At 48.2% G+C, this 23815-nt stretch overlaps 3 protein-coding genes and 1 non-coding gene across 4 annotated transcripts; all 4 read left to right on the top strand.

Annotated features, from left to right (window-relative positions):
- The first annotated feature begins 84 nt into the window (after positions 1 to 84).
- On the top strand, positions 85 to 1085 carry LOC127299373 (riboflavin synthase). Its single transcript, XM_051329329.2, has one exon. It carries the CDS (start codon positions 137 to 139, stop codon positions 1013 to 1015), a length of 879 nt encoding a protein of 292 aa, XP_051185289.1. The 5' UTR covers positions 85 to 136; the 3' UTR covers positions 1016 to 1085.
- A 1884-nt stretch (positions 1086 to 2969) lies between these two features.
- TRNAG-CCC (transfer RNA glycine (anticodon CCC)) lies at positions 2970 to 3040 on the top strand. Its single transcript has one exon. It is a non-coding gene; the product is annotated as a tRNA-Gly (tRNA).
- Positions 3041 to 10024: 6984 nt separating this feature from the next.
- LOC127299371 (uncharacterized) lies at positions 10025 to 15916 on the top strand. The gene is made up of 20 exons (XM_051329327.2): positions 10025 to 10354; positions 10433 to 10467; positions 10548 to 10669; positions 10824 to 10913; positions 11018 to 11137; positions 11230 to 11313; positions 11410 to 11487; positions 11605 to 11730; positions 11804 to 11893; positions 12384 to 12419; positions 12490 to 12545; positions 12634 to 12781; positions 12853 to 13309; positions 13399 to 13490; positions 13607 to 14159; positions 14307 to 14445; positions 14692 to 14733; positions 14829 to 14997; positions 15269 to 15352; positions 15460 to 15916. Exons 1-20 carry the CDS (start codon positions 10110 to 10112, stop codon positions 15553 to 15555), a joined length of 2862 nt encoding a protein of 953 aa, XP_051185287.1. The 5' UTR covers positions 10025 to 10109; the 3' UTR covers positions 15556 to 15916.
- Positions 15917 to 19660: 3744 nt separating this feature from the next.
- Positions 19661 to 23426, top strand: LOC127299370 (respiratory burst oxidase homolog protein B). The gene is made up of 7 exons (XM_051329325.2): positions 19661 to 20610; positions 20718 to 20877; positions 20966 to 21128; positions 21226 to 22047; positions 22136 to 22350; positions 22458 to 22634; positions 22733 to 23426. The coding sequence occupies exons 1-7, from the start codon at positions 20133 to 20135 to the stop codon at positions 23343 to 23345; spliced, it is 2628 nt and encodes an 875-aa protein (XP_051185285.1). The 5' UTR covers positions 19661 to 20132; the 3' UTR covers positions 23346 to 23426.
- Positions 23427 to 23815: the final 389 nt, after the last annotated feature.

Below are 23815 nucleotides of genomic sequence, written 5' to 3'. Positions count from 1 at the left end.
GACTTCATAGGCGACAATTTACGTAAACGTGCATCGTTTACGTATTTCGGAGCACGGCAACATCCCCGTGTAGTTCACTCACTGACGCGTTCCGATTTCTAACCCCATCCTAAATCCAGGCAAGAAGGATCTCGCCATGGCGCCGCCGCCCACCGCCGCCGCCGCCGCCGCCGTCCGGTGCAACCCGCAAGTCCTCCGCAGGGGCCTGCACCCCGCGCCATCCCCGCTCCCATTCGCCTCGCGGGCGGCCTCCACCGCGCCGCTCCGCGTCCCGCCGCTGCGCTTCTCGCTCTCCCCGGTCCCCAAGAGCATCTCCTCCCCGTCATCCTCCCGCATCCCCGTCCGCTCCCTCTTCACCGGGATCGTCGAGGAGGTCGGCCGCGTGCGCCGCATCGGCCCGCCGCCCACGCCTCCATCCGGCGGCGGCGGGGGCGGGGACGCTCCGGGCGTCGACCTCGAGGTCGAGACCAAGAACCTCCTCGCGGGGACGCAGCTGGGGGACAGCGTGGCCGTCGACGGGACGTGCCTCACCGTGGCGGCCATCGACGCCGCGGCCTCCACGCTCACCTTCGGCGTCGCGCCCGAGACGCTCCGCTGCACGTCCCTCGGCGACCGCGCCGCGGGCGACGACGTCAACCTCGAGCGCGCGCTCACGCCGGCGTCCCGCATGGGCGGGCACTTCGTGCAGGGCCACGTCGACGGCACCGGCCAGATCGCCGCCTTCCGGCCCGAGGGCGACTCCGTCTGGGTCACCGTGCGCGCGCCGCCCGAGATCCTGCGCCTGCTCGTGCCCAAGGGGTTCGTTGCCGTGGACGGGACCAGCCTCACCGTCGTCAACGTCGACGAGGACGGCGGCTGGTTCGACTTCATGCTCGTGCGCTACACGCAGGACAATGTTGTGCTGCCCAAGAAGAAGGTAGGGGATAAGGTGAACCTCGAGGCTGATATACTGGGCAAGTATGTGGTCAAGCTCCTTGCCGGGAGAATGGAGGCAACCTCCAAGGCAGATTCTTGAGCTCTTCCTTCTGTTGGTGTTACTGCAATGTATTCTTATTATGTTCATCAATAAAAGTGTATTTTGTGCAGGTGAGTTAGACTTCTTCTTTTTTGTACAACAAAGGGGTATATAGTCCATACACTTGCTTTCATGTAACAGAGTATTTCTGAGGTTTTTTGTGGTGTGCGTGAGATTTGCTTTGTAGTTCATTCCATGGGGCCAGCATTTCAAGGACAACAATGAGAACTAGCTCCTGTTTAGAGTTTCTGTTTGATCATTGCCTGTCTTATATATTGGTTGAAGGCTAGTACTACCTGATTCATATGTCATGCTCTCTTGGTTGCAACTTTGATGAAGATGCATGTTTGACTAAAACAGGCGCAGCTTCTCTGACTTGGCTCACATGGTTTCCATCTGCCGTCGCGGTAATTCAAAATTATCTGTGCGCCCAAACTGTGATTATAGACAGGTGTATTATTTCTGTGTGGATTTAAGTTCATCATTTTGTGATGCATATACTGAATTGGATTGTAGAGTAGGCTTGGGTCCATAGTATTGGTCTCTGTGTGTGCTTAACAGGCTTGTCTGCATATTGGTAATTGAGTAACACTTCTTACTCTATGAATTTGGAGAACGGGACTATGTGATGAATGGCTTAAGTTGCCTCACTCGACCTTTTTTCTTGGTGAACCAGACTAAAAATCGACAGAATTGTCGAATATGTGTCTTGGTAATTTAGGGAATGTGGATTATAAATAATTGCAGGTGCTACTTGGTGGTTTAGGGAATGTAAGTAGTTGTGCTATGACATAGTAAGTGTCACCACCTGAGCAAAACTATGTTAGTTTCCTCCTTTACTTGTCAACTATAGAAAGAGTCTTGTTCTTTGCTAACAAAATGTAGAGGTAGCAATGGTAAGGTATAGTTAGTACTACATTATTATTCTGTGTATGTTTGGTTTTCTGATCATCACATTGTATTGTTACTCATAAAGTCATAATGCTGTACAAGTAGACACGAGGACGGAGGACCAATGCAAACATCACGTGTAGGAAGTATTAAACGTGTTGCTGTGTTGTAGCATAGTAACAACTACCACGGAAAAGCTCCAGTTGAACCTGGGTGCACGTGAACCTAGGTTGGAAATGTATTTTCGAAATGTGAAAAAATTCTGAAATAAAAATATCAGGTGTTCCATGGGTGAGTAGAAAGTTTTCGCGGAGAAACCACTTTTTTATTTCAGAATCTAAAAAAGACAAAATACGTCACATATATACTGCTATATAGCCCTATAAAATTTGTAAAATTTCACTTTTTTGCTGAGGCAAAATAAAATCTTTTTTCAGAACGAAACTCATGTCCAGGGCACATGTTTGAGATCATCTTTGCAATCATTTTGTGTTTCGATTTTTGAAACATGTTTTGACATCACAAACCCATTTTTTTAAAAAGTGGGTTCACATATACCCAGATTCACAAAAGCCGGTCTCCAACTACCACAAGCTATACATGCTAGCTCATTGTAGTTCTGTAAGAGTAACATGATGCATTTCTGTATCCTCTCTCTCGCTTGTTTCAGTTGACCGAATACACGATCTGCTTATGTTGTGTTGTGCAGGGCATAACCAAGGACATGTCAAGTTTTTATAATGCCTTGTGCCACATTTTGTGTTGTGTCAAAGGAATCACCTGCATTATTTGTTATAGTAACGAGACACTCGTAACTCCATGCTGTGTCCTGACTCCATGTTATGTTTGTGCCTCTAAAATTACGTCTCTTTGAGAAAAAAATATTTCTGGTATCATAATTACATGATAGCACACAGGCAGCAAATGTATAATGTTACGGAGTACAATTTTTTTATTGGCTTCTTGAGGGCCCAGCGCATTAACTCGATTGTTCTCCTTACTTCCGCATGTATCGAAACAGAACACACAACTAGTAACATAGGAATGGAGATTAAACAAAACAGCGCATCTGGTGTAGTGGTATCATAGTACCCTCCCACGGTACTGACCAGGGTTCGATTCCCTGGATGCGCATTTTATTATTTTTCTTTCTTACTATATTTTATTTTTGAGAGAGGTCGTTGTACCTTGATGTTTGTTTGTATTTTTTGCATGGACAACATATGGGCTTTGCAGAATTCATTACGAGTGTTATTTAATTTTCCTGTATTCTTACTCTGCATAAGCTTAGTGCGGGCCGAAAAGATAAAGCAAAATGGTTGATATAATGTTGCCAACTTGAGTTGCAAGGTTTTATGTATAAATATGATTTTTCCAAGTGTCTAAGATGGGTTCGATTCCCTGGATGCGCATTTTACTATTTTTCTTTCTTACTATATTTTATTTTTGAGAGAGGTCGTTGTACCTTGATGTTTGTTTGTATTTTTTGCGTGGACAACATATGGGCTTTGCAGAATTCATTACGAGTGTTATTTAATTTTCCTGTATTCTTACTCTGCATAAGCTTATTGCGGGCCGAAAAGATAAAGCAAAATGGTTGATATAATGTTGCCAACTTGAGTTGCCAGGTTTTATGTATAAATATGATTTTTCCAAGTGTCTAAGATGGGTTTATTTTTATGAAGAAAGTACAACGACTCAAAATGCTACCAATTAATTAACCAAAATTTTGCGCAAATAAAAGTATACCATATTTTATGAATTGCTATCCACATCTAAAAGGGCTATTTTAATTTAAACTTTAGTAACTTATTACCCTGTTATTTCCATCCCAGATCGCCTCGCGTGGGGCGGCTCCGGAGACCCCCCTTCCAAACCCTAGTGAGCCCTGCCCGATCTGCCCGATCTTCTTTGTAGTCGTGTGCTGGTGGCAGCTATCTTCTAACTAGCCTTGTACAAAGGCTTAACATGGATAGGTAGGGTCGTAGGGACACATGGTCGTGGAGCAACCATCCAAGCTTTGCCTCAGTCCACAATAGGGTTTGGGAGGAGCGCGGACCTGTAGTGAATTTGCATACCACCGTTGTTAAGTTGTCTACCAATGTTGTGAAGTTGTATACTGGTGCAACGTAGTTGCTTACTACCATTGTGAAATTGCCTACCACTGTAGTGACGTTGCTAACCGCTTTTGTGAATCAAGCTACCATTATTATAAAGTTGCTTACTGACATTATGAAATTGCCTATTATTGTAGCGAAGTTGTAAATTATTGTTGCGAAGTTGTCTACCATTGTTATTAAGTTGCCGACAAATATAATGAAGTTGGCTACTATGTTTATGAAGTCGTGTTACTGATATGAGATATGGTAGCACTAGTTCACAACATTTATTGGCAACTTTACAACTTACGTAGTCATCAAATTACATAACATCCATATGGAATTTTAGATATTCGTTGCGACAAATCACAACTAGAGTGTACGGCTAGATAACAATCCAATACTCCTCTTTGTCACAATTATCTTCTTCCCTCCGCATCTCCCTACCCTCTTCCGATCAAGGCTACCCAGCCGCCTCCTGCCTCCTCTTCCGTTTTCATTCACCAACAAGGCCCGATTGGCATCCTCTCCCTCGATTCCTCACCGCCGAGACGCTGTCCCACCACCAACTTAGCCTCGTCCGAACCTGACGCTGCGAGGAGAAGAGCTAGCCAAAGCAACACTTGGACGACAGCGCAAGTAGCGTCTCCTCCTCCCTGTTACGGTCGGTACTTTCCTGTCAACCGCCTCAACCCAACCCTCCCCCGTCCCCAACCCTCTCCAATTTCTGCCCGGTACGGAGGTTGTACAGGACGACACTGTGGGTGGTGGCCGAGGCGACGAGCGGGGAGACAAAGTGAGTGCTTCAGAGGAGATAAGGATATACGAGTGACCGGGTGTGCGTGTGCCAGACCTGCTGGTCGAGGATACGCGTCTAAAGTCCTACTACAATTAACTAAATCATCCTCAAAACCACCAACAGATCATCTCAATGTAAATAACAGATCATCTTAATGTAAATGCAGGTGTAGCCCTACGTGGCAAGTTGCATATGTACAAAGTCTAAATAGCATCCTTTTTCCGTCACCTTTTTCCATCCACGCCGTCCATCGCAAAATAGAGGGTTGGCGCTTATCCTCTTCCACACTCCCACCCACTAACACTTCTGATCCAAAAGACTCCGGCACTCAGCAGTTCAGACACTAGTAGGAAAACCCTTATAGGCAAAGCTTAGTTCTGTGGCGCACCGTTTTGAATGCGCCACAGAAACTTATTTTGTGGCGCACCAGGAAGTGTGCGCCACAAAAATAGCTTATTTTTGTGGCGCATGGCTGAACCGTCCGCCACAGAAATTATGTGGGGCCCACATTCTGCCACCACGAATTATTAGGGTAGGTATTTCTGTGGCGCACAGCGCTTTCTGCGCCACAGAAATAACTATTTCTGTGGCGCACTGGCTCTGGTGCGCCACAGAAGTAGTTATTTCTGTGGCGCACCGGGCTCGGTGCGCCACGAAGTAGTTATTTCGTGGCGCACTGGCTGGTGCGCCTGTAATTAGGGTAAGTTATATCATCCCCGTACCCCTCCCCTCCTCCCCACGCCCGTACGTTCACCTCCCTCCCCTCTCCCCGCCGCCGCCGCCATGGTCGTCGCACCGGCCGTCGCCGCCGCCGCCTCCTTCCTCCGCGAGGGCCGCAGGCCGCCACGCTCCACCCATCCCCGCCACCTGCAGCACAAGCCGCTGCGGCGTGGAGGAGGAGGGGCCGCCGCATGGAGGAGGAGGGGCCGCCGCGTCAAGGAGGAGGAGCCGCCGCGTCTTCCTCCTCCTCCACCCCTGCCGTCGTCGTCAACCTCCTCCTCGATCCACCCCTAGCGTCGGTGAGCTCCACCTCTCCCCTCCCCTCCCTCTTCCTCTACCCCTGCTCTGGATGTGTTGATGTTGTGCTCGATCTGGATGCTCTTGTGCTGCTGTTGTTCTCTGGATGTTGATCTTGCTCTGGACAAAATTACTGAGAGAGGATGATGTTGTGCTCGATCTGGATCTTTGTTGTCTTCTTGTTGTGGTCATCATGAATAAAAACACCAAACATTCTTTTTGTTTTACCGTGTCTTTAGCTATATATTTTTTCTATGCTCGCATGTGATGCTTGTGTTTTGGAGCAAGCAGTGGCATGGCATGTGAGAGAGAGCATGAGAGAGTTCTTGGGGGCAGAGATGATGGCAACATCAGCACTGGTCCTGCATTGGTCCTGCTTTGAATTAGTAAGATCAAGTAGTGGCTTGAGTTCCTGTTGGTAACCAATACCAACAGAGAGCTACTTCATTTTAAGTAGAATTTCTTTTAAGGACTCTAGCTAGATTAGAGGGGAAAAAGATTGCTGATTTGTTGCCTATGATAATGGATCATCAAATGTTTCCCTTTGTCCCTGGTTGCCTCCTTAATTGATGCCTTATGATCCAAATGATCCAAGTCCCTTGCATGATCCCATTTGTCCCTAATGTTGCTTAATTAAGATGAATAAATTCCCTCTAATCACCATTTGGAGATCAAGACTAGTTCTTGATATCCATTAGCTAGATTCTAATATTAAAAATGTCTCCCAAATATGGAGACAAACATTTTAACATTACCCCAATTGATGCCTTTGTCCCTGGTTGCCTCCTTAATTGATGCCTTATGATCTATTTCTTGTTGGCTTTGATGAAAATAGAGATATCCACAGTAGGGGATCATGTAAATGAATGCCACTGTGGTATCCTTTGAAGAAAAAGGACTGTTTCTGATGGTTTTAAAAGGCTAGGTGGTGCTAGGTGATTAAGTTGGCTACCAAGACTTGTCTCATCTGGTTAGCTGGGATATGCTATGTGTTGTTGCTTGTTTAGGCATATCTATCACTTACTGGATTTACTGGTTCTTGATTGGCCTCTCTTTTGCCAGCATCACTTGGTCTATATACCAAGTGATGAATAATCCCTTTGGAGCATCTGCTCCATGCATGCTATGTGTGTTTGTGCGTCTTGACTTATGTCACCATGGTTGCTGGTTTGGTGGTGTTTTTGTACTTGCCGATGATTAGATGGTTGGTCGATATCACTCGTACACTCGGGGGTGGAGCAAGTGAGCCTGGTGTGATGGCACAAATATCAATATCTTGTGCATCCTACCTGGCCTCACTTACTCCATCCCTGGATGTTAATATTTGTTTCAACCAACAAAGTATGAGGCATATGCTATTTAGTTGATACCACTTGGCTCTTTCTTCCATTTTAGTGCCGATGATTAGAATGTTCGGTCAACTTTACACTCCGGGGTGTCGCTAGTGAGCCTGGTGTGATGGCACAAATATCAATCTCTTGTGCATCCTACCTGGCCTCGCTAACGCCATCCCGGGATGTTCATATTTGTTTCGACCAACAAAGTATGAGGCATTCCATTTAGTTCATACTAGCTACTTCTTAATTGCATTGGCCTTTCTTCCATTCTAGTGCCGATGATTAAATTGTTTGGTCACTTGTACACTCTGGGGTGGGGCCACTGAGCCTGGTGCGATGGCACAACTATCAATCTCTCTTGTGCATCCTACCTGGCCTCGCTGACCCCATCCCTGAATGTTAATATTTCTTTCGACCAACAAAGTATGAGGCATATGATATCTAGTTGAGATACCACTTGGCTCTTTCTTCCATTTTAGTGCCGATGATTAGAATGTTTGGTCACCTATACGCCGCAATATACTTTGTAGACGGGCCCCCTTTCCCCGGCCGCCGTTCCGTGAACGAGTCTTTGACGAGACAACAACGCCGACATGCCTCTCCGGCGCAGAACCACGCCAGTCCCAGCCGCCTCTCTTGTGGCCGCGTCTCCTGCGCCATGCACTCTTCGCCTTCTTGCCCAGTGAACAATAGACTGATCGTTGGAATAAGGAAGCCGATGACGGCCGATCGCAATCTAATCTTGCGACCGACCGTCATCGGTTTCCTTATTCCAACGATCGCCTATTGGTTCACCGGCAAGAAGGCGAACGATGGCAGACGCGAGACACACGGCCACAAGGAGGCGGTTGGGACTGCCGTGGTTCTGCGCCGAGAGGCAGATCGGCATTGTTGTCTCGTCAAAGACCCGTTCACGGAACGGCGGCCGGTAAAGGGGGCCCTTCGCAAAGTATCATGCGGTGTATACCGCAACTATGGTTTCGACCATAGTATTTGTGTTGACCAATAATGTATGAGGCACTTATTCCATTTTGTCATTCCATTTGCTTTGAGATTTTCAAAATGCCGATGATTAAAATGTTTGGTCCCCGTACACTTGGGGGTGGCGTAAGTGAGCCTGGTAAGATAGCACAAATATCAATCTCTTGTGCATCGGACTTGGTCTCACTTACGCCATCCCTAAATGTTAATATTTGTGTTGACCAACAATGTATGAGGCATTTATTCCATTTCTCTTGTGCATCGGACTTGTTGGTCTCACTTTCTTCCATTTTCATCATAGTAGGAACTGGATATGAAGACCCCGATGCAAGCGAGCCTGGTGGGTAGAGATGAGGGAGCAAAGGAGGAACCGGATGAAGACTACTTTGTATCTCGAAATTGTGAAATTTGTATGAATTAAGAGTTGTATGCAAAACATTTGACACTTAATTGCCACTATATATGTATTCGATCGGGCTCTAAGTAATGTGATGATGATGTTATGTTATATCTGTGCAATGTACATGATATTTATATTATATCTGAATGTTCTCGTATATAACCCGTGTATCTGTATTCTTTGTCTATAAACCGCATGTGTATAGCAAAGCGGCACAAAATCGTGTATAATACAAGCAAATTCGTGGCGCACTAAAAACCAATCCGTGGCGCACGCTTTTACGTGGCGCACCTAAGAACAAGTGCGCCACGAAACCTTAATTCTGTGGCGCATGGGCAGGTGCGCCACAGAAACCTTATTTTTGTGGCGACGTTTCTGTGGCGCACCTCCCATGCGCCACAGAATCCATTTTTGGTGCGCCACTGATGAGGCTTTTCCTACTAGTGAGATACAACCCAATAAGAACAACAACTCTACCAGATCTGTAAATCTCGAGATGTAAACTTGGGAGTACATGATGCAGTAAACATGAATTCTGGGCTTGTGCGGACCGCGTTGGATCAGATCCCGTAAACCGAAACTGTAAGGGTGTGTTCGGTTCCAGAATGGCAAGGAACGGGACGGAACCAACTCGTCCCTAGCTCCCATCCTGGCGTTCGGTTCCAGAATTCTGAGGAATGGGACGGAACCAACTCGTCCCCTGAAAGAGCATATTACCGGAATATGCCATCCCAATCCGTCCGGCCGAATCGGTCGAACGAAGTGGAACGAGCTCTGTCATTGGGCTAATCGCGTCTTCCCGGCCGCTTATCTCTCTCCCTTCTCTCCCCCGACCGGAACGAGCATGGCGGCGGACGGAGCAGCGAGGCGGCGGACGGAGCAGCGCGGCCCGGCGGACGGAGCAACGCGGCCGGACCGGCAGCGCGGCCCTCCTTGCTCGTGGCCAGGACGGCGGAGGCCCGGCGCGGCGCGGCGGCCGGCAGCGCGGCCGGACCGGGCAGCGCGGCCCTCCGTGCTCACGGCCAGACGACGGGGTTGGCCGGCGGCGGCCGGAGCAACATGGCCCTCCGTGCTCATCCAGGCCATGGTGGAGACGAAGCCTATTATTGCTAATCCGTTTAAATTAGGCTAATTATTTGCATGTTTACATTAATTACATTTGATTCCATTCTATTCTTTCTCAAATCAACCGAACATGAGGATGGATGAAATGGGATGGGATGGAATGGAATGGAAGCGAACCTTGTCCCAAAAACGAACACATCCTAAAACAGCCTACTGAGCAATATGGCAAAAAGGGCCCGCCTGTGAGCTATTTTTCTTCCCCCCCCTTCCTTCCTCCCAGCAACTGCCCCCCGTGAGCGCCTCCACCCGCGCCGCCCCTGCCCGCGCCGGCCGCCGCCCGTCCCACCCCGCGCCCGGACACGGCCGCCCGCCCCGCGCTCGCACGTACCGGCCGCCACCGCGCCGGCCGCCCTGCCACCCGCCCCGCCTCGCGCCCGGCCACGGACTCCCTGCCGCGCCGCCGTGCGCCCGGCCACGACCGCCCCACGAACGCCTGCCGGAGCCGATGGCGGCTCCGGCGAGACACCGCCGCGAACCCACCCGAGGCCGCTCGTGGCCGCTGATCTTCGTCGCCATCCTCGCGGTCCACTCGCTGGCGATCTTCCTCTTCACGCGCGGCTTCCTCCTCACCCGCACCGAGCTCGACCTCCACAGCCACCGGGACGACCGCACCGGCGTCTCCCCCGGGTGCTCCTCCTGGCCCCCGCCCGCCGTCGACCGCCTCGTCATCGTCGTCCTCGACGCCCTCAGGTACCGCCACCGAGCCTACCCTGGCCCGTCTCACTTCCCAGGTCTGATTCTGAGCAATCTTTCTTTGCTGTCTTACAGGTTCGATTTCGTGGCGCCGAGTACATTCTTCCAAGGTGGGTTAGCGTTACATACTGACCTTTTGCTGAGCACATTGTTGAGCTGGTAATGAGTAAACCCTGACATTTTTCTGCAGAGAAGCAGCCATGGATGGACAAGCTGCAGGTCCTGCAGAAGCTGGCAGCTGATGAGAAGAAATCTGCTAGGATCTTCAAAGCGCTCGCTGACCCACCCACCACCAGCCTTCAGCGTCTTAAGGTGATGAGCACTGCTGTGTGTCTATTCATCCTATCAGCATTACAGATGCTATGCCAAAAAAAAAAAAAACTGTTATCTCTTGCAAACCTCAATGCAATACAAAATGGGTGTGTACTCAATGCTCACCATTCTTGCTGCAAAAATCAATGCTCAGGCTCTCACGACGGGTGGCCTCCCTACCTTTATCGACGTCGGCAACAGCTTTGGAGCTCCAGCAATAGTAGAAGACAATATAATGCATCAGGTTCTTTGCACCTTACATTCAACTTTAGTAAAACTTGTAGCTCACGCTTGGATAAGCTAAGCATGAGGTTACATGTTTGCTTTTGTTTCTTTTTGCACGATTAGCTGGCCAAAAGTGGAAAGAGGGTAGTCATGATGGGAGATGATACATGGACACAGTTATACCCAGAGCACTTCAACAAGTCATTCCCGTACCCTTCTTTTAATGTTAAAGATCTTGACACAGTATGTCCTCTGTTCTGTACCATTTGTCCTTGTTGTGTGATGTGCCTTCCAATGAATTTCCATGGAATTAATCATCAGATTATATGTATTAGGTAGATAATGGTGTTATGGAGCACTTGCTTCCGTCATTGCACGAAAATGATTGGGATGTTCTTATTGCACATTTTCTTGGTGTGGTAAGTTGTCATGTCTTCACTTGGGCACTGGCTTGCACATTTGATCCTTTTATTTCTGGAATGGAACTAGAGGCATATGGGATCAACTTTCTTTAGGATCATGCAGGGCATATATTTGGTGTTGACTCTACCCCAATGATCCAGAAGTTGGAGCAATACAATCAAATCCTAGAGGTCAGTTGCCCCACTCATAATATAACGATCTGTTTTTTGAGCTAATTGTTTGCAGGAGACATTATCTGTTACATGGTCCTAAATTTTGTTTGTTAAATTTCCCTCAAATTTACTCAGGATGTAATTGACACATTGAGAAGTCTATCAAAACCTGGTGGTCCCCATGAAAACACTTTACTCCTTGTAATGGGAGATCATGGCCAAACCCTAAACGGTGACCATGGAGGAGGAACCGCTGAAGAGGTGATCTGACCTTGTTTTTGTTGTTGTTGTTGCTAAGTGCAGAACTATCTGAACTAATGCAGTTCCATTGTAGGTTGAAACATCGCTGTTTGCATGGAGTCCAAAGACACCACCCGATGCTGTCTTAGCTGTTCTTGGTGAAGATTCATGCAATTTTGATCTGGTATATTTCATTTATTCTGATAAATTGACTGAACTTCTCCAATAAGCTTGATTTTCTTGTTTGCATGTACTTGTTATCTCATTAGTTTTTAATTTTAGCTGAAGGTCTCCTTCGTCATTTTATCACCGGAATTTAACTTATATAGAAAAGATATAAAAATCACACATAGGGAAGGTACTTGTACTGCCATATTGAGTTCTTTACTGTTAATTTGGGTTTGACATCTGACATTCTGCGAGAAATTAGGTATTTATACTGTCGTTAACTAAGTGAGTTATGCATGGGTTTGAAGTAATATTCCATGACGCATGCTCGTAGTCATAGCCCTGATGATAGAGGCAGTGCTAGGGATGTTGATATTTAGTTCATCGCCTTATTTTTTAGTCCTTTGCATTTTATTTCGCAATAGTCAGCTTCTATCTGTGCATTAGCAATATGAGTACTAATAGCTTGACTTATTTCCCTTTCTTCTGATGGTTTACTATTCTAGCATGGGAATGAAGTGTGCGTCAGCACTATGCAGCAGGTCAGTTATAATTGTGCTCTGATGTGGATTTTCTATTTTATCAAATATCTTATGTTTTTCTTGGTTTCAGCTTGACTTTGCAGTAACTGTATCAACACTACTCGGTATACCTTTTCCCTTTGGAAGGTATGCAAACTTAACATGGTGCCTATTCAATAGCTTCAGTTGTATGTCATTGCTCTGTTATGAAATGTGTTTGTTTTTCCATATCTAGCATTGGACGTGTAAACCCAGAATTGTATGCTCTGAGTGCTGGGACATGGGATAATCAAAAGATGGATATCAAATCATGTACACCGTGGAATGACCTAGAAGCATGGAGAAGGAGATATGCTGAAGCCCTTTGTGTAAATAGCTGGCAGGTTAGTATGAACTACATTTGCAGATATGCTGATCTGGGACTACTCCTTTAATCTTAATCTGCACCTTGTAGGTGAAGAGATACATTGATCAATATTCTAGTAGTTCTATTATTGGATTTTCGGCTGAATACCTGCACCATGTCGCGGACCTGTATTCAAAAGCTCAGGCAAACTGGTCAGACGCTCTGAAGTCTACATGTCAATTGGAAATAGCCAGGGGAGAAGAATTTAAGGAGAGCGCGAGTTCTGTTCTGCAGCTGCAAATTGATGCATACTCTAGCTTCTTGGAAAGCTTTGCAAATCTTGCTCGCTCTGCCTGGACGGAGTTTGATTTATGGTTGATGGGCACTGGTCTTTTACTTATGATACTGTCAGTTATCGCTCAGGGATACACACTTGTGAAGCTGAATTCTGTATGTCAACCATCAGATCAGAAAAATGCTGGTGTAAGGGTCATCCCCAAATTATCCTTAGCTTTTACATTGGTCGCAATTCGAGCAGCGAGTTTACTATCCAACAGCTATATATGTGAGTTCATCAGATATACAAATGTCACTGTACATTTTGAGATTACTTTGGTTTCTACTGATTCGTGAAGTTGTTTTCTTGTCATGCAGTGACAGAAGGTAGAGTTGCGAACTTCCTTTTGTCCACGAGTTGCATTGCCGGCGTGTGGCACTCGGTCACGAAAGGAAACTTCAGCATAGAAGTTAATACTCCTACCTTATCAATTGCTGATCAAATTTTCCCTTGTTCATTTGGCTTCTTATTTTACTGTTGGTTGTATCATTTATCTTCTAACACACGTACTCTTTTAATTGATAGGAATTTGTTTTTATTCTTCTAAATATTTTTACACGATTTGGAATTGAGTTTGGTATGTCAAAACAAATTGCTGGGTCAACAGCTACAAAAGAGCACCCCGTGAGCATTGTCTGTGAAATTTTTGGTTCCAATTTTTGCAATGTCTTCATGGCTATATTCCCCATCATATTGCTTGCCTTGGTGGCATACATTGTATTGAAGTTCAGCACCTCTGCGATCCACGAGAGGTTCTTGAAGTACTTAATTATGTCTGGAACCATCTTGAGTTATGCCTTTATAGCAAATCATTGGGCTGCTGAAAGTACTTTGTTGTCTCATCCTAAAGCTAATCGAGATATTGGAATAAGATTGGCTCCTCGCTTTGTTTATGCTATTGGAGCTTTCTCACTGGCGATATCTGTACTTTGCCGATTGTTTGGGCCAGTCGATTGTTTGAAGTTGAACAAAAGGATAACTAGTTTATCAGCAGCCATGCTGTGTTCATGGAGCCCAACTATCTTGATCTTGTTGGGGAGGCAAGGTTCTTTGGTGGCGTTAATTTGCATCATCGGAGGTACTTTGCTACTCACTCTATTCTTCAACAGACGCGTACTTCTCAGAATATGGCATACTGCTTTAGGCCTACTTGAGTCTTTTTTTCCCTTTCATATTCCACATTAGGAAGCATAGTACCTGAAACTTTTAATTAACCATTTTGCAGCTTGGTGTATAATTAAGTTACAGCAGAAGTATGAGAAAGACTTGAAACTTGACATAATCGGGAGTTGTGTTGTTAACCCTGTATCGGTAACACAATGGAGCCTTCTTGCAGTTTGTCTGTTTTATCTGACTGGTCACTGGTAAGATACTTCATGGTTTGATGCATTTACACATTTATTTTACTTTGATTTATGTTTCTGTCTTCATCATTTGTTTTCACGTACCATGTTTACTAGTCCGAGAGATAAGGCAGGTCCATTTGTCCTTGCTGTTATATGGGGGTTGGGAGTGGCGGGTGGGGGCTTTGGGCTTATGGTTAAGGTTATTTGATTTGCATGGTTAGATGGGGTAAAAATGCATTCTAGCTAATAAAGAATAAATTTCAGGTGTACCTTCGACGGCCTCCGCTATGGTGCTGCATTCATTGGGTAAGTATAGTTATGTTCCGAAGAATACTGTGACTGTAAGAATAATTATTTCTTGCATTTTATGTAATATATTTTTCACATTCCTAATATCACAGGTTTGATCATTTCCATATCATCCGTCAAGGGTTTCTTCTGTCCATTGATACCTTCGGTGTTTCTCACATCCTACCAGTTCTCAGTCTTCCTTTTATTGCCATCTACTGTTGTAATATGGCGTCCAAGAAAAGCAAGGTGAAGGATGTTACCATCAATATTCTAATACAGGTACTGGACAAAATCCTGTTGTCAGTAACTTAGTGACATGATTTCAGTAGGTAAATATTATGTTTTACAAAAAAAGTTGCATGGTTAGGAAAACTAGAGTAGCCATTATACTGTTTAGCCATAACTGTGTTGGCCTAAAAAACCAGTAATCTGGATTTCCCTACTGTTGACCATATACTGAAATACAACAGTATAAATCATGCATCGTGGAACTCCTTTAGTCCTTTTATTGATCTAAATATGTGACATCTAATCTGTCTGTCGAACTCAGGTCCATTTGATGTATGGTCTAATTACAGCTATCACTACGACAGTTACAATCATATGTGTCACGATTCAAAGGCGTCACTTGATGGTAAATTTGTGGACCTCTTTTCTTACCCAGCAATAGCTGCTGCTTTAAGTATCACCACTTTACGTTGCAGATTTGACTTTATACTACCTATCTTTCAAACTTTTCAGGTCTGGGGTTTGTTTGCACCGAAATATGTATTTGATGCGATTGGGCTTCTGCTAACAGACCTGCTGATTTGTCTCGCATCTCTCTACTACTGCTGACGTTGCTTCTCTTGGTTCCCCCGGTACAAGATATTATACATTTAATGAGTGCCTCGCAACTAGTGCTGACAATTTTTCAACGAGCTAGTCAATGGTGTAAGATCGTTTAGATTAATTCATAGTCCGTCCTTGTACCTTTTTTGTGTGCTGGAGACTATGGTCCTGCAGTTTTAATGAACAAGCTTATATGATGATTAGCTAATGAACAAACAAGGATGCTTATCCGACTCAAGTGAGTTGATTAGCGGATGCTTACTCAAGTGAGTTGATTAGCGGTGTGCAGTTTATCTACTTCAATTTGTACAGACATCAATGTTAAATATCACGTCAATCATCATAATCTTTAGTTGTAACATTTTCAGCTAGATTAGTGCCCGCTTTGTTTATAGCGTTATTGGATCCATCTGTGAAAGCACAGGTTGGCTGGAACCAGAAATGTTAGAAGTTTTGGAGAAACATGCATGCTGGTGTTAAGCACATAGCTGTAGGGCGCGTTTGGTAGCCTGCATGATTTTCTTGCACCACTGACGAGTCCCTGCGTGTCGCAGACGGGCCATGGCCATAAAAGCCACGTTGTTTGGTGGCCTGCATAGAGTTTTGTCGGCCCCGTCGAGATTTGGGTTCTGCCCGTTTGGTAGGTCGGTTTTGAGGCCTCCTAGTAGTCCAGAACGGCGCTGCTGTTGTTTGGTTGCAACCCAGAAACTGCTTCTTACCAACGATCAAAGCACAAGGAAGAACACAGTTCACAGTTCAGACAAACTTAGCAGTGATAATAGTTCAAACACTTTCATAGTTCAGGACACAGGACGATCATAGTTCAGGACACAGGACGATCATAGTTCAGGACACACCATAGACGATCATAGTTCAACAAGACGACTGGAACAACAAGTACACACAGACCAGGAGCTTCAGACATGACTTTGGAAGACGACACACCTGGTCGCGCCGCCATGGTAACGACACATGGTCATCACCTCAGGTGTAGTCGAAGATGACCACATTGTACTGGAAGGTGGACACCTTCTGGAAGACGAGGAACTGGCCTATCTGCAGCTGATGAGCGACGGCGAAGGCCGCCCACCCCTGGTTGATGTATGCGTCATCGCCTTCTCTCACCGTAGTCATCCTCCAGTAGCAGCCTGTGTTGGTGGTGACGATGATGTTCGAAGGGATTTCTCCGAACCACCTGACGAAATCATGAGGGATCTGTAGCCGGCTGAAGGTTGGCTTGAAGACGATGCGCAAGAACTGGTCCGGCCCTACGTCCGGCTGGAAGTGGCCGACGTTAGCCGCCCTTCGCTTCTTGGACGGTCCCTCGTCGGGGGTCTCAGGTGACCCAAGCTTGAGCTTCTCAGTCTGCCACAAGAACACATGTCATTAGAGGTGTGTCTGCTCACAAGTATATAGATGAAAACGAACATTGAAAACATGTGATGCCTCATGCATTGGATCACATTGCAGCTCAAGGGACTGCCCTTAAACTAAGTCTAGTGTGCAAGATATCACACACCAACGACTAAGTTTGAGGGCAGCACCTTGCCTTCCAGTGTGCCATTGTTGAATCATTGGCCAGTGCACTAGACAAACCAAAACGAGGCCTCATATATGTAGGATCACACGACAGGCAAAGGGAATGTCCTCAAACTAAGTCTAGTGTGCAACAAATATGACACACACGACTAAGTTTGAGGGCAGCACCTTGCCTTTCAGTGTGCCATTGTTCAATCATTGGCCATTGCAGTAGACAAAGCAAAAGGAGGCCTTATATATGTAGGATCACACGGCAGACAAAGGGACTGCCCGCAAACTAAGTCTAGTGTGCAAGAAATATGGCACACACGACTCAGTTTGAGGGCAGCACCCTGCCTTCCGTTGTGCCATTGTTGAATCATTGGCCATTGAACAAGTGAAGATGTACAAACATGGAAAGCAAGGTAGTATAGGCCTCATACAATGAGCACACATGGAGGAGATGTTTGATCTGAACCAATGGCATGGTGATGTTCAGTCATGCCATAGGTTCAGATCAATTATCTCCTCACACTATGATTACCGGTTACAATCATCGGCATAGTTCAATCAGAAACTACACAATCTACAGCAAACTATCGTGACTCACTCCGCACAACAACCTCAACATGCTAAACCCCAGCACAAAAAACCCTCCCCTCTTTGCATGCACAGTAAGATCTGCCAGTTTCTGCAATCCAAAGCCCGATCTAGTAAGGATCTACCGCAATCCCATACTAGACTCACAGATCTAACCAAATCGAGACCGTGAAAAGCAAAACTGGACAAGAACATCAAGAAATGGAGGACGAACACCTTGCAATCGTCAATCCGACCGCTATCCTAACGAAAACCCTAGCAGATCTAATGTGCATGTCGTCGGAAATGCCTGAGAATGACATGTTCTGCCAGAACAAGTACGGAGGTGAGAAGGAGAGGTCGTTACCGCCATTCTTCCGGCCGAGGACGAGGTGGAGGTCGAGGTCGCGGTCGAGAGGACGAGGTCGAGGTCGCGGCCGAGGACAAGGTCAAGGTCGCCGATGTCTCCTTCCTCCGGTACCGGTGCTCCTCCGTGCGGCGGTGCGGCGGATTGGTCGGCGGGAGGGGAACCGCCAGGTGATGTGATAGTTTGGGGGAGGTCGCGAGTGAGAGAAAGGAGAGAGAGCGGTGAGCCTTATTATGGCGCATGTTTTCGAAGGAACGCCGCGTCTCCGCCTCCTTTCTCCACGTGTGTAGGCTTCTGGCCGCAACGGGCCTGGCCCCGGAGAAACTGCCATTCCGGACGTTCCTCCAGGGCCTGTCCCGGGAGTGCTTTAAAACCCGGTTCATGCAACAACGCAGTGGGCTGCATGCATCCAAACAGATCGAAAATTGCTGGTCCCATACGAGCCAAGGGGATGCAGGCTACTAAACGCGCCCGTAGCTGCTCAAGAATATTATACGTTCTTTTGGGATGTACTCAATTCCTTAAAAATATTTGCAGCTTATGTACATTCTTCCTCTCTCCTGCTAAATCTCCCATTCCGTTGGTGGCGGAGGCGAAGCAGGGAATACCGATCTAGTGTCAAAAGGAGACACCAGATAATCTAATGAAATGACGGCGGCTGCCTAAACCACGAGCACATGCAGCACAGGAGAGAGTGGCCGCCGGTGGTTTTCTCCAATACACCAGCCCTTCTTCCCTAGTTTTCCTTCCATAACGTGCTGTGCTGTTAGGCTGTGTGCGTGTTGAAGCCCATCCAGCTGTGCTGAATTGCTGATAATTCACAGGTGCCTCGCCCTCAACAACCCTGGACACTTGGAGTTGTATAATGTGACTTCACCATAGTTTTTTCTTCCTTTTCCTTTTCACCATAGCTAGTGCAGAGCAAAGGCTGCGTTGAACTAGACACCTACTCCCTCCGTCCACAAATAAGTGTACATCTAGGTTTTTTGATAAGTCAAACTTTATTACATTTGACCATTTTTTTAGAAAAAAGTAGCAGCATTTATGACACTAGATTAGTATCACTAGATCCACCTTGAAATGTAGTTTCATAATATAGTAATCTAATGTCACATATGCGTATAATTTTTGATAATAAGTTGGTCAAAATTAAACAAGTTTGACTTATCCAAAAACCTAGATGTACACTTATTTGTGGACGGAGGGAGTACAAGGGTAACAGACCATGCTCTGTCTCACATACACATCCGACGAAAACGTGTGGATTCGAGCACTCGTAGCAAAGTTCTCGAGGCGCGGTTATGGTTACTAATTCTATCATTATATTCCCTCGGTCTCACGAAGATTGTCTAAGATTTGTCAAAATTTGGATATATCTAGATGCTATCCTAATTTTAACAAAGCTCAGACAATATTCATGGGACGGAGGGAGTAGTATGATCCCAAGCACCATATCTAAACGTGTTTAAAAGGCAAAAATATCCAACGTTTCCAAATGTGCATCAGTTTATTCAGTTATCCTAGCCTGAAACCAGTTTCTGTCAAACCGGATGGGAATGGCTGTTTCAAACTTTCACACAATGATGAAGAAGAAGCCCACGAGAATCCAGTGATTTTGTATGGGACGGGAGCGAGAACAGACCCCGTAACATGCAATGATTCCCTACTGTCCAAAACGGTCTCTAACGATTCCACAAAAAATTGCTCCAAATCTGCAATGATCTAGTAGACTCCCATTGTTTAACCGGCACTAGCTTCACTGGTTTTGAAGGCTTCCCTAACCAGCGGCACGATTGCTGGACTGCACGAGCCTTGAGAGTCAGAGGCGCCCACTGTTTCCCTTCTATCCATGCAACAGCTTTGTCCCTTGACTCGTGCCAAATCGTAAAGAACACAACAACAACCTTAAAAAAGAATCGCAGGCATCTGTCCTCACCAAATCCTACTAACCGCCACTTGCAACCAGTCCGGTCTATACATACACATTCTTGGTTTCTTGGCTCTCACAGCAGTCCAGCACTCGCCATTCCATTCTGCTTCCATTGTTTTCTGGAGGTCAAGATCACTGCATACTGGTGTTTCTTGACGAGGCATTGCTTGCCAAAGAATTCTGGCGGGCATGGAGAGGCAGGTCGGGACCGGCAATGGCGGGCCACCGCCGGAGTATAAGGGCCCGGACGGCAAGAGCGCGAGCCGGCGGAGCACGCGGTTCAAGGAGGAGAAGGAGTACCTGGAGGTGACGCTCGACGTCAGGGGCGACGGCGACGCCGTGGCCATCCACAGCGTCAAGGACAGCAGCGGCTTCGAGATGTCGGAGGCGGCGCTCCTGCCGGCGGCGACGCCCGGGTCCGGCGGCCTGTCGTCGAGGCTCAAGGCCGAGCTGCGGCGCATCGCGTCGGTGAAGAAGCCGCAGCCGCCGACGGTGGTGCCGGCCCGGCTGGACCGGAGCATGACCGGCGCCCGCCAGGCGCTGAGGGGCCTCCAGTTCCTCAACCAGAGCGTGGTCACGCAGGGGAGCTGGCCGGAGGCGGAGAAGCGGTTCAACCGCCTCGCCGTCGACGGGCTCCTCCTCCGCTCTCGCTTCGGACAGTGCATCGGCAAGCTCACTCGCAGCTTAGCTCGTTCTTGCATTTCTCTGAATTTTCGGTTAGCGAGCAACACCGCCACTACTGCTACAGTTCTGAAATGAAATTTTGTGATGTAGGGATGGTCGGGTCGGATGAATTCTCGGTGCAAATGTTCGACGCCCTTGCACGGCGAAGGGGAATCGTGGCCCAGGTGCTCACCAAGGATGAGCTCCGGGAGTTCTGGGAGCAGCTCTCGGATCCAGGCTTTGATGCCAAGCTTCAGACTTTCTTTGACATGTATGTTCGTCTTCAGATTCAAATCCAATCTCGTAGTCCCACTTTAAGTCTGTCAAAATTGACACCGACACTGCTCAACTTGTTGCAGGGTTGACAAGAACGCAGACGGCCAGATCACCGAAGAGGAGCTCAAAGAGGTCCTCACTCTGACAGCCTCCGCGAACAAGCTCACCAAGATCCTCGACCGCGTCGACGAGTACACGGCGCTGATCATGGAAGAGCTCGATCCCGCCCAGCTCGGCTACATCGAGGTACATGCTGTCACCCTTCATCTGGAATTAATTGGGTGTGACATGGTCGGCAATTCAGTGACACTGACACTGTTCATGGCAACTCCATCTTGGTCAGATTGCTACGCTGGAGTCGCTGCTGCTGCTGCCCCCTTCCCAGGCCCCGTCGGGCCTGCAGGTGCCGCACAGCTCCAACATCAGCCAGCTCATCAGCCAGAGGCTGGTGCCGGCGCGCGACGCGAACCCGCTCCGGCGCGGCCTCACGGCGGCGCGCTACTTCCTGGAGGACAACTGGAAGCGCGTGTGGGTGATGTCGCTGTGGCTGGCCATCAACGCCGGCCTCTTCGCCTGGAAGTTCGCCGCGTACCGGCGCCACCCGACGTTCGACGTCATGGGCTACTGCGTGTGCGTGGCGAAAGGCGGCGCCGAGACCACCAAGTTCAACATGGCACTCATCCTCCTCCCCGTGTGCCGCAACACGGTCACCTGGCTCCGGTCCCGGACCAAGCTGGGCGCCATCGTGCCTTTCAACGACAACATCAACTTCCACAAGGTGGTGGCGGGCGGCGTGGCCGTCGGCGTGGCGCTGCACGGGGTGACGCACTTGACGTGCGACTTCCCGCGCCTGCTCCACGCCAGCGACGAGGCGTACGAGCCGATGAAGCGCTACTTCGGGCAGACGAGGATCCCGGACTACTGGTGGTTCGTGCGGGGCGTGGAGGGCATCACGGGGGTGATCATGGTGGTGCTCATGGCCGTCGCGTTCACGCTGGCGCACCCGCGGTTCCGCCGGAGCAAGCTCGGCGAGGGCAACCCGCTGAAGAGGCTCAGCGGGTTCAACATGTTCTGGTACTCCCACCACCTCTTCGTCGTCGTCTACATCGCCCTCGTCGTCCATGGCGTCTGCCTCTACATCAACCGGACATGGTACAAGCAGACGGTAAGTGTCAGCTCAGTTTTTCTTATTTCAGTTCGTGGCTTCGAATATCCATATTGCAGAATTGACATGTGCTTTGTTAAAAATTCAGACATGGATGTACCTTGCCATTCCGGTCTTGCTGTACGCCGGCGAGCGCCTGCTCCGGGCGCTGAGGTCGCACGGCTTGACGACGGTGAGGATCGAGAAGGTGGCGGTGTACCCTGGTAATGTGATCGCCATCCACATGAGCAAGCCCCATGGGTTCAGGTACAAGAGCGGGCAGTACATCTACGTCAACTGCGGCGAGGTCTCGCCGTTCGAGTGGTGAGCTTCCTTCATCGATCGTCTCTGCCAATGCAGGGAGGGCTCATGTGACCTCCTCACACACACACACACACACCTGAGTTGACACGATCAATGGCATGTTGCAGGCACCCCTTCACCATCACCTCTGCTCCCGGCGACGACTACCTGAGCATGCACATCCGGTGCCGGGGCGACTGGACATCGAAATTCAGAGCCATCTTCTCGCAGAGCTGCCGGCCGCCGGCGATGGGGCAGAGCGGGCTCCTCAGGGCCGACTTCTCGTCCATGGAGCACAACACCAAGTACGTCTGAATTAATGGCTGTCGATGTTGCTGAGAATACTTATATGTGATGTGATCGGCCGGCCCATGGATGTAACTCTCTGTTTGACAATCATCAGGACGTTCCCGAAGCTGCTTATCGACGGCCCGTACGGCGCGCCGGCGCAGGACTTCCGCAAGTACGACGTGCTCCTCCTGATCGGCCTGGGCATCGGCGCCACGCCGCTCATCAGCATCGTCAAGGACGTGCTCAACAACATCCAGCAGAAGCAGCCCGGCCACGGCTACACCGACGAGGATGATGCGCCGTTCATGACGAAGAAGGTGTACTTCTACTGGTGCACGCGGGAGGAAGGCTCCTTCGAGTGGTTCCGCGGCGTGATGGACGAGGTGGCGGAGCGCGACGCCGCCGGCGACGTGGTGGAGCTGCACAACCACTGCACGAGCGTGTACGAGGAAGGGGACGCCCGGTCGGCCATGGTGCTCATGCTGCAGGCGCTCCACCACGCCAAGAGCGGCGTCGACGTGGTGTCCGGGACGCGCGTCCGCACCCACTTCGCGCGGCCGTGCTGGCGGGACGTCTTCAAGCGCGTCGCCTGCGACCACCAGGGCCAGCGCGTGGGGGTCTTCTACTGCGGCGATCAGAAGGTGACGCCGGAGCTCAGGCGACTCTCGCAGGACTTCTCCCACCGCACCACCACCAAGTTCGTCTTCCACAAGGAGAACTTCTGAGATTTCGGTCCACGAAATTGATTCCGTTTCTTGTTTTCTGGTGATGTTGATTAGGCATTATACGTGAATGGACGATGTACATATACATACACAACACGCTGAACATTTTGGTGATAGTATTTACTGTATTAATATATGCAGGCACTAACTTTTTTTTTTTTGAAGAAATGCAGGCAGAGCTTTTTCATGAGAGCAACCACCTATTTTCACTAATAGAAAATGATAACCAAATGTGAAAACTAAAAGGATGAAAAATAAATAGTTGTCTTAAAAACTTTGCAGATAGAACTCTAAGAAAGAAAAAATACAAAATGATCGCTAGAGTTTCCTATACAAGTGGAAGGTAGCGGCCGCCGCCCACTCCGGCACCGCCGAGGCGCATGCCGAAAGACACATAGAGTAGGGATAAAAACGGAGTGGATATAGACGGAAGTGCGTGCTGCCACATTTATTTTCTTACTCTTTTACGA

The sequence above is a fragment of the Lolium perenne genome, chromosome 5 (assembly GCF_019359855.2).
Source record: "Lolium perenne isolate Kyuss_39 chromosome 5, Kyuss_2.0, whole genome shotgun sequence".
In the NCBI taxonomy this organism is placed as follows: Eukaryota; Viridiplantae; Streptophyta; class Magnoliopsida; order Poales; family Poaceae; genus Lolium; species Lolium perenne.
Note: the sequence above shows the minus strand (reverse complement) of the source record. Positions and strands in the feature narration are given on the sequence as shown.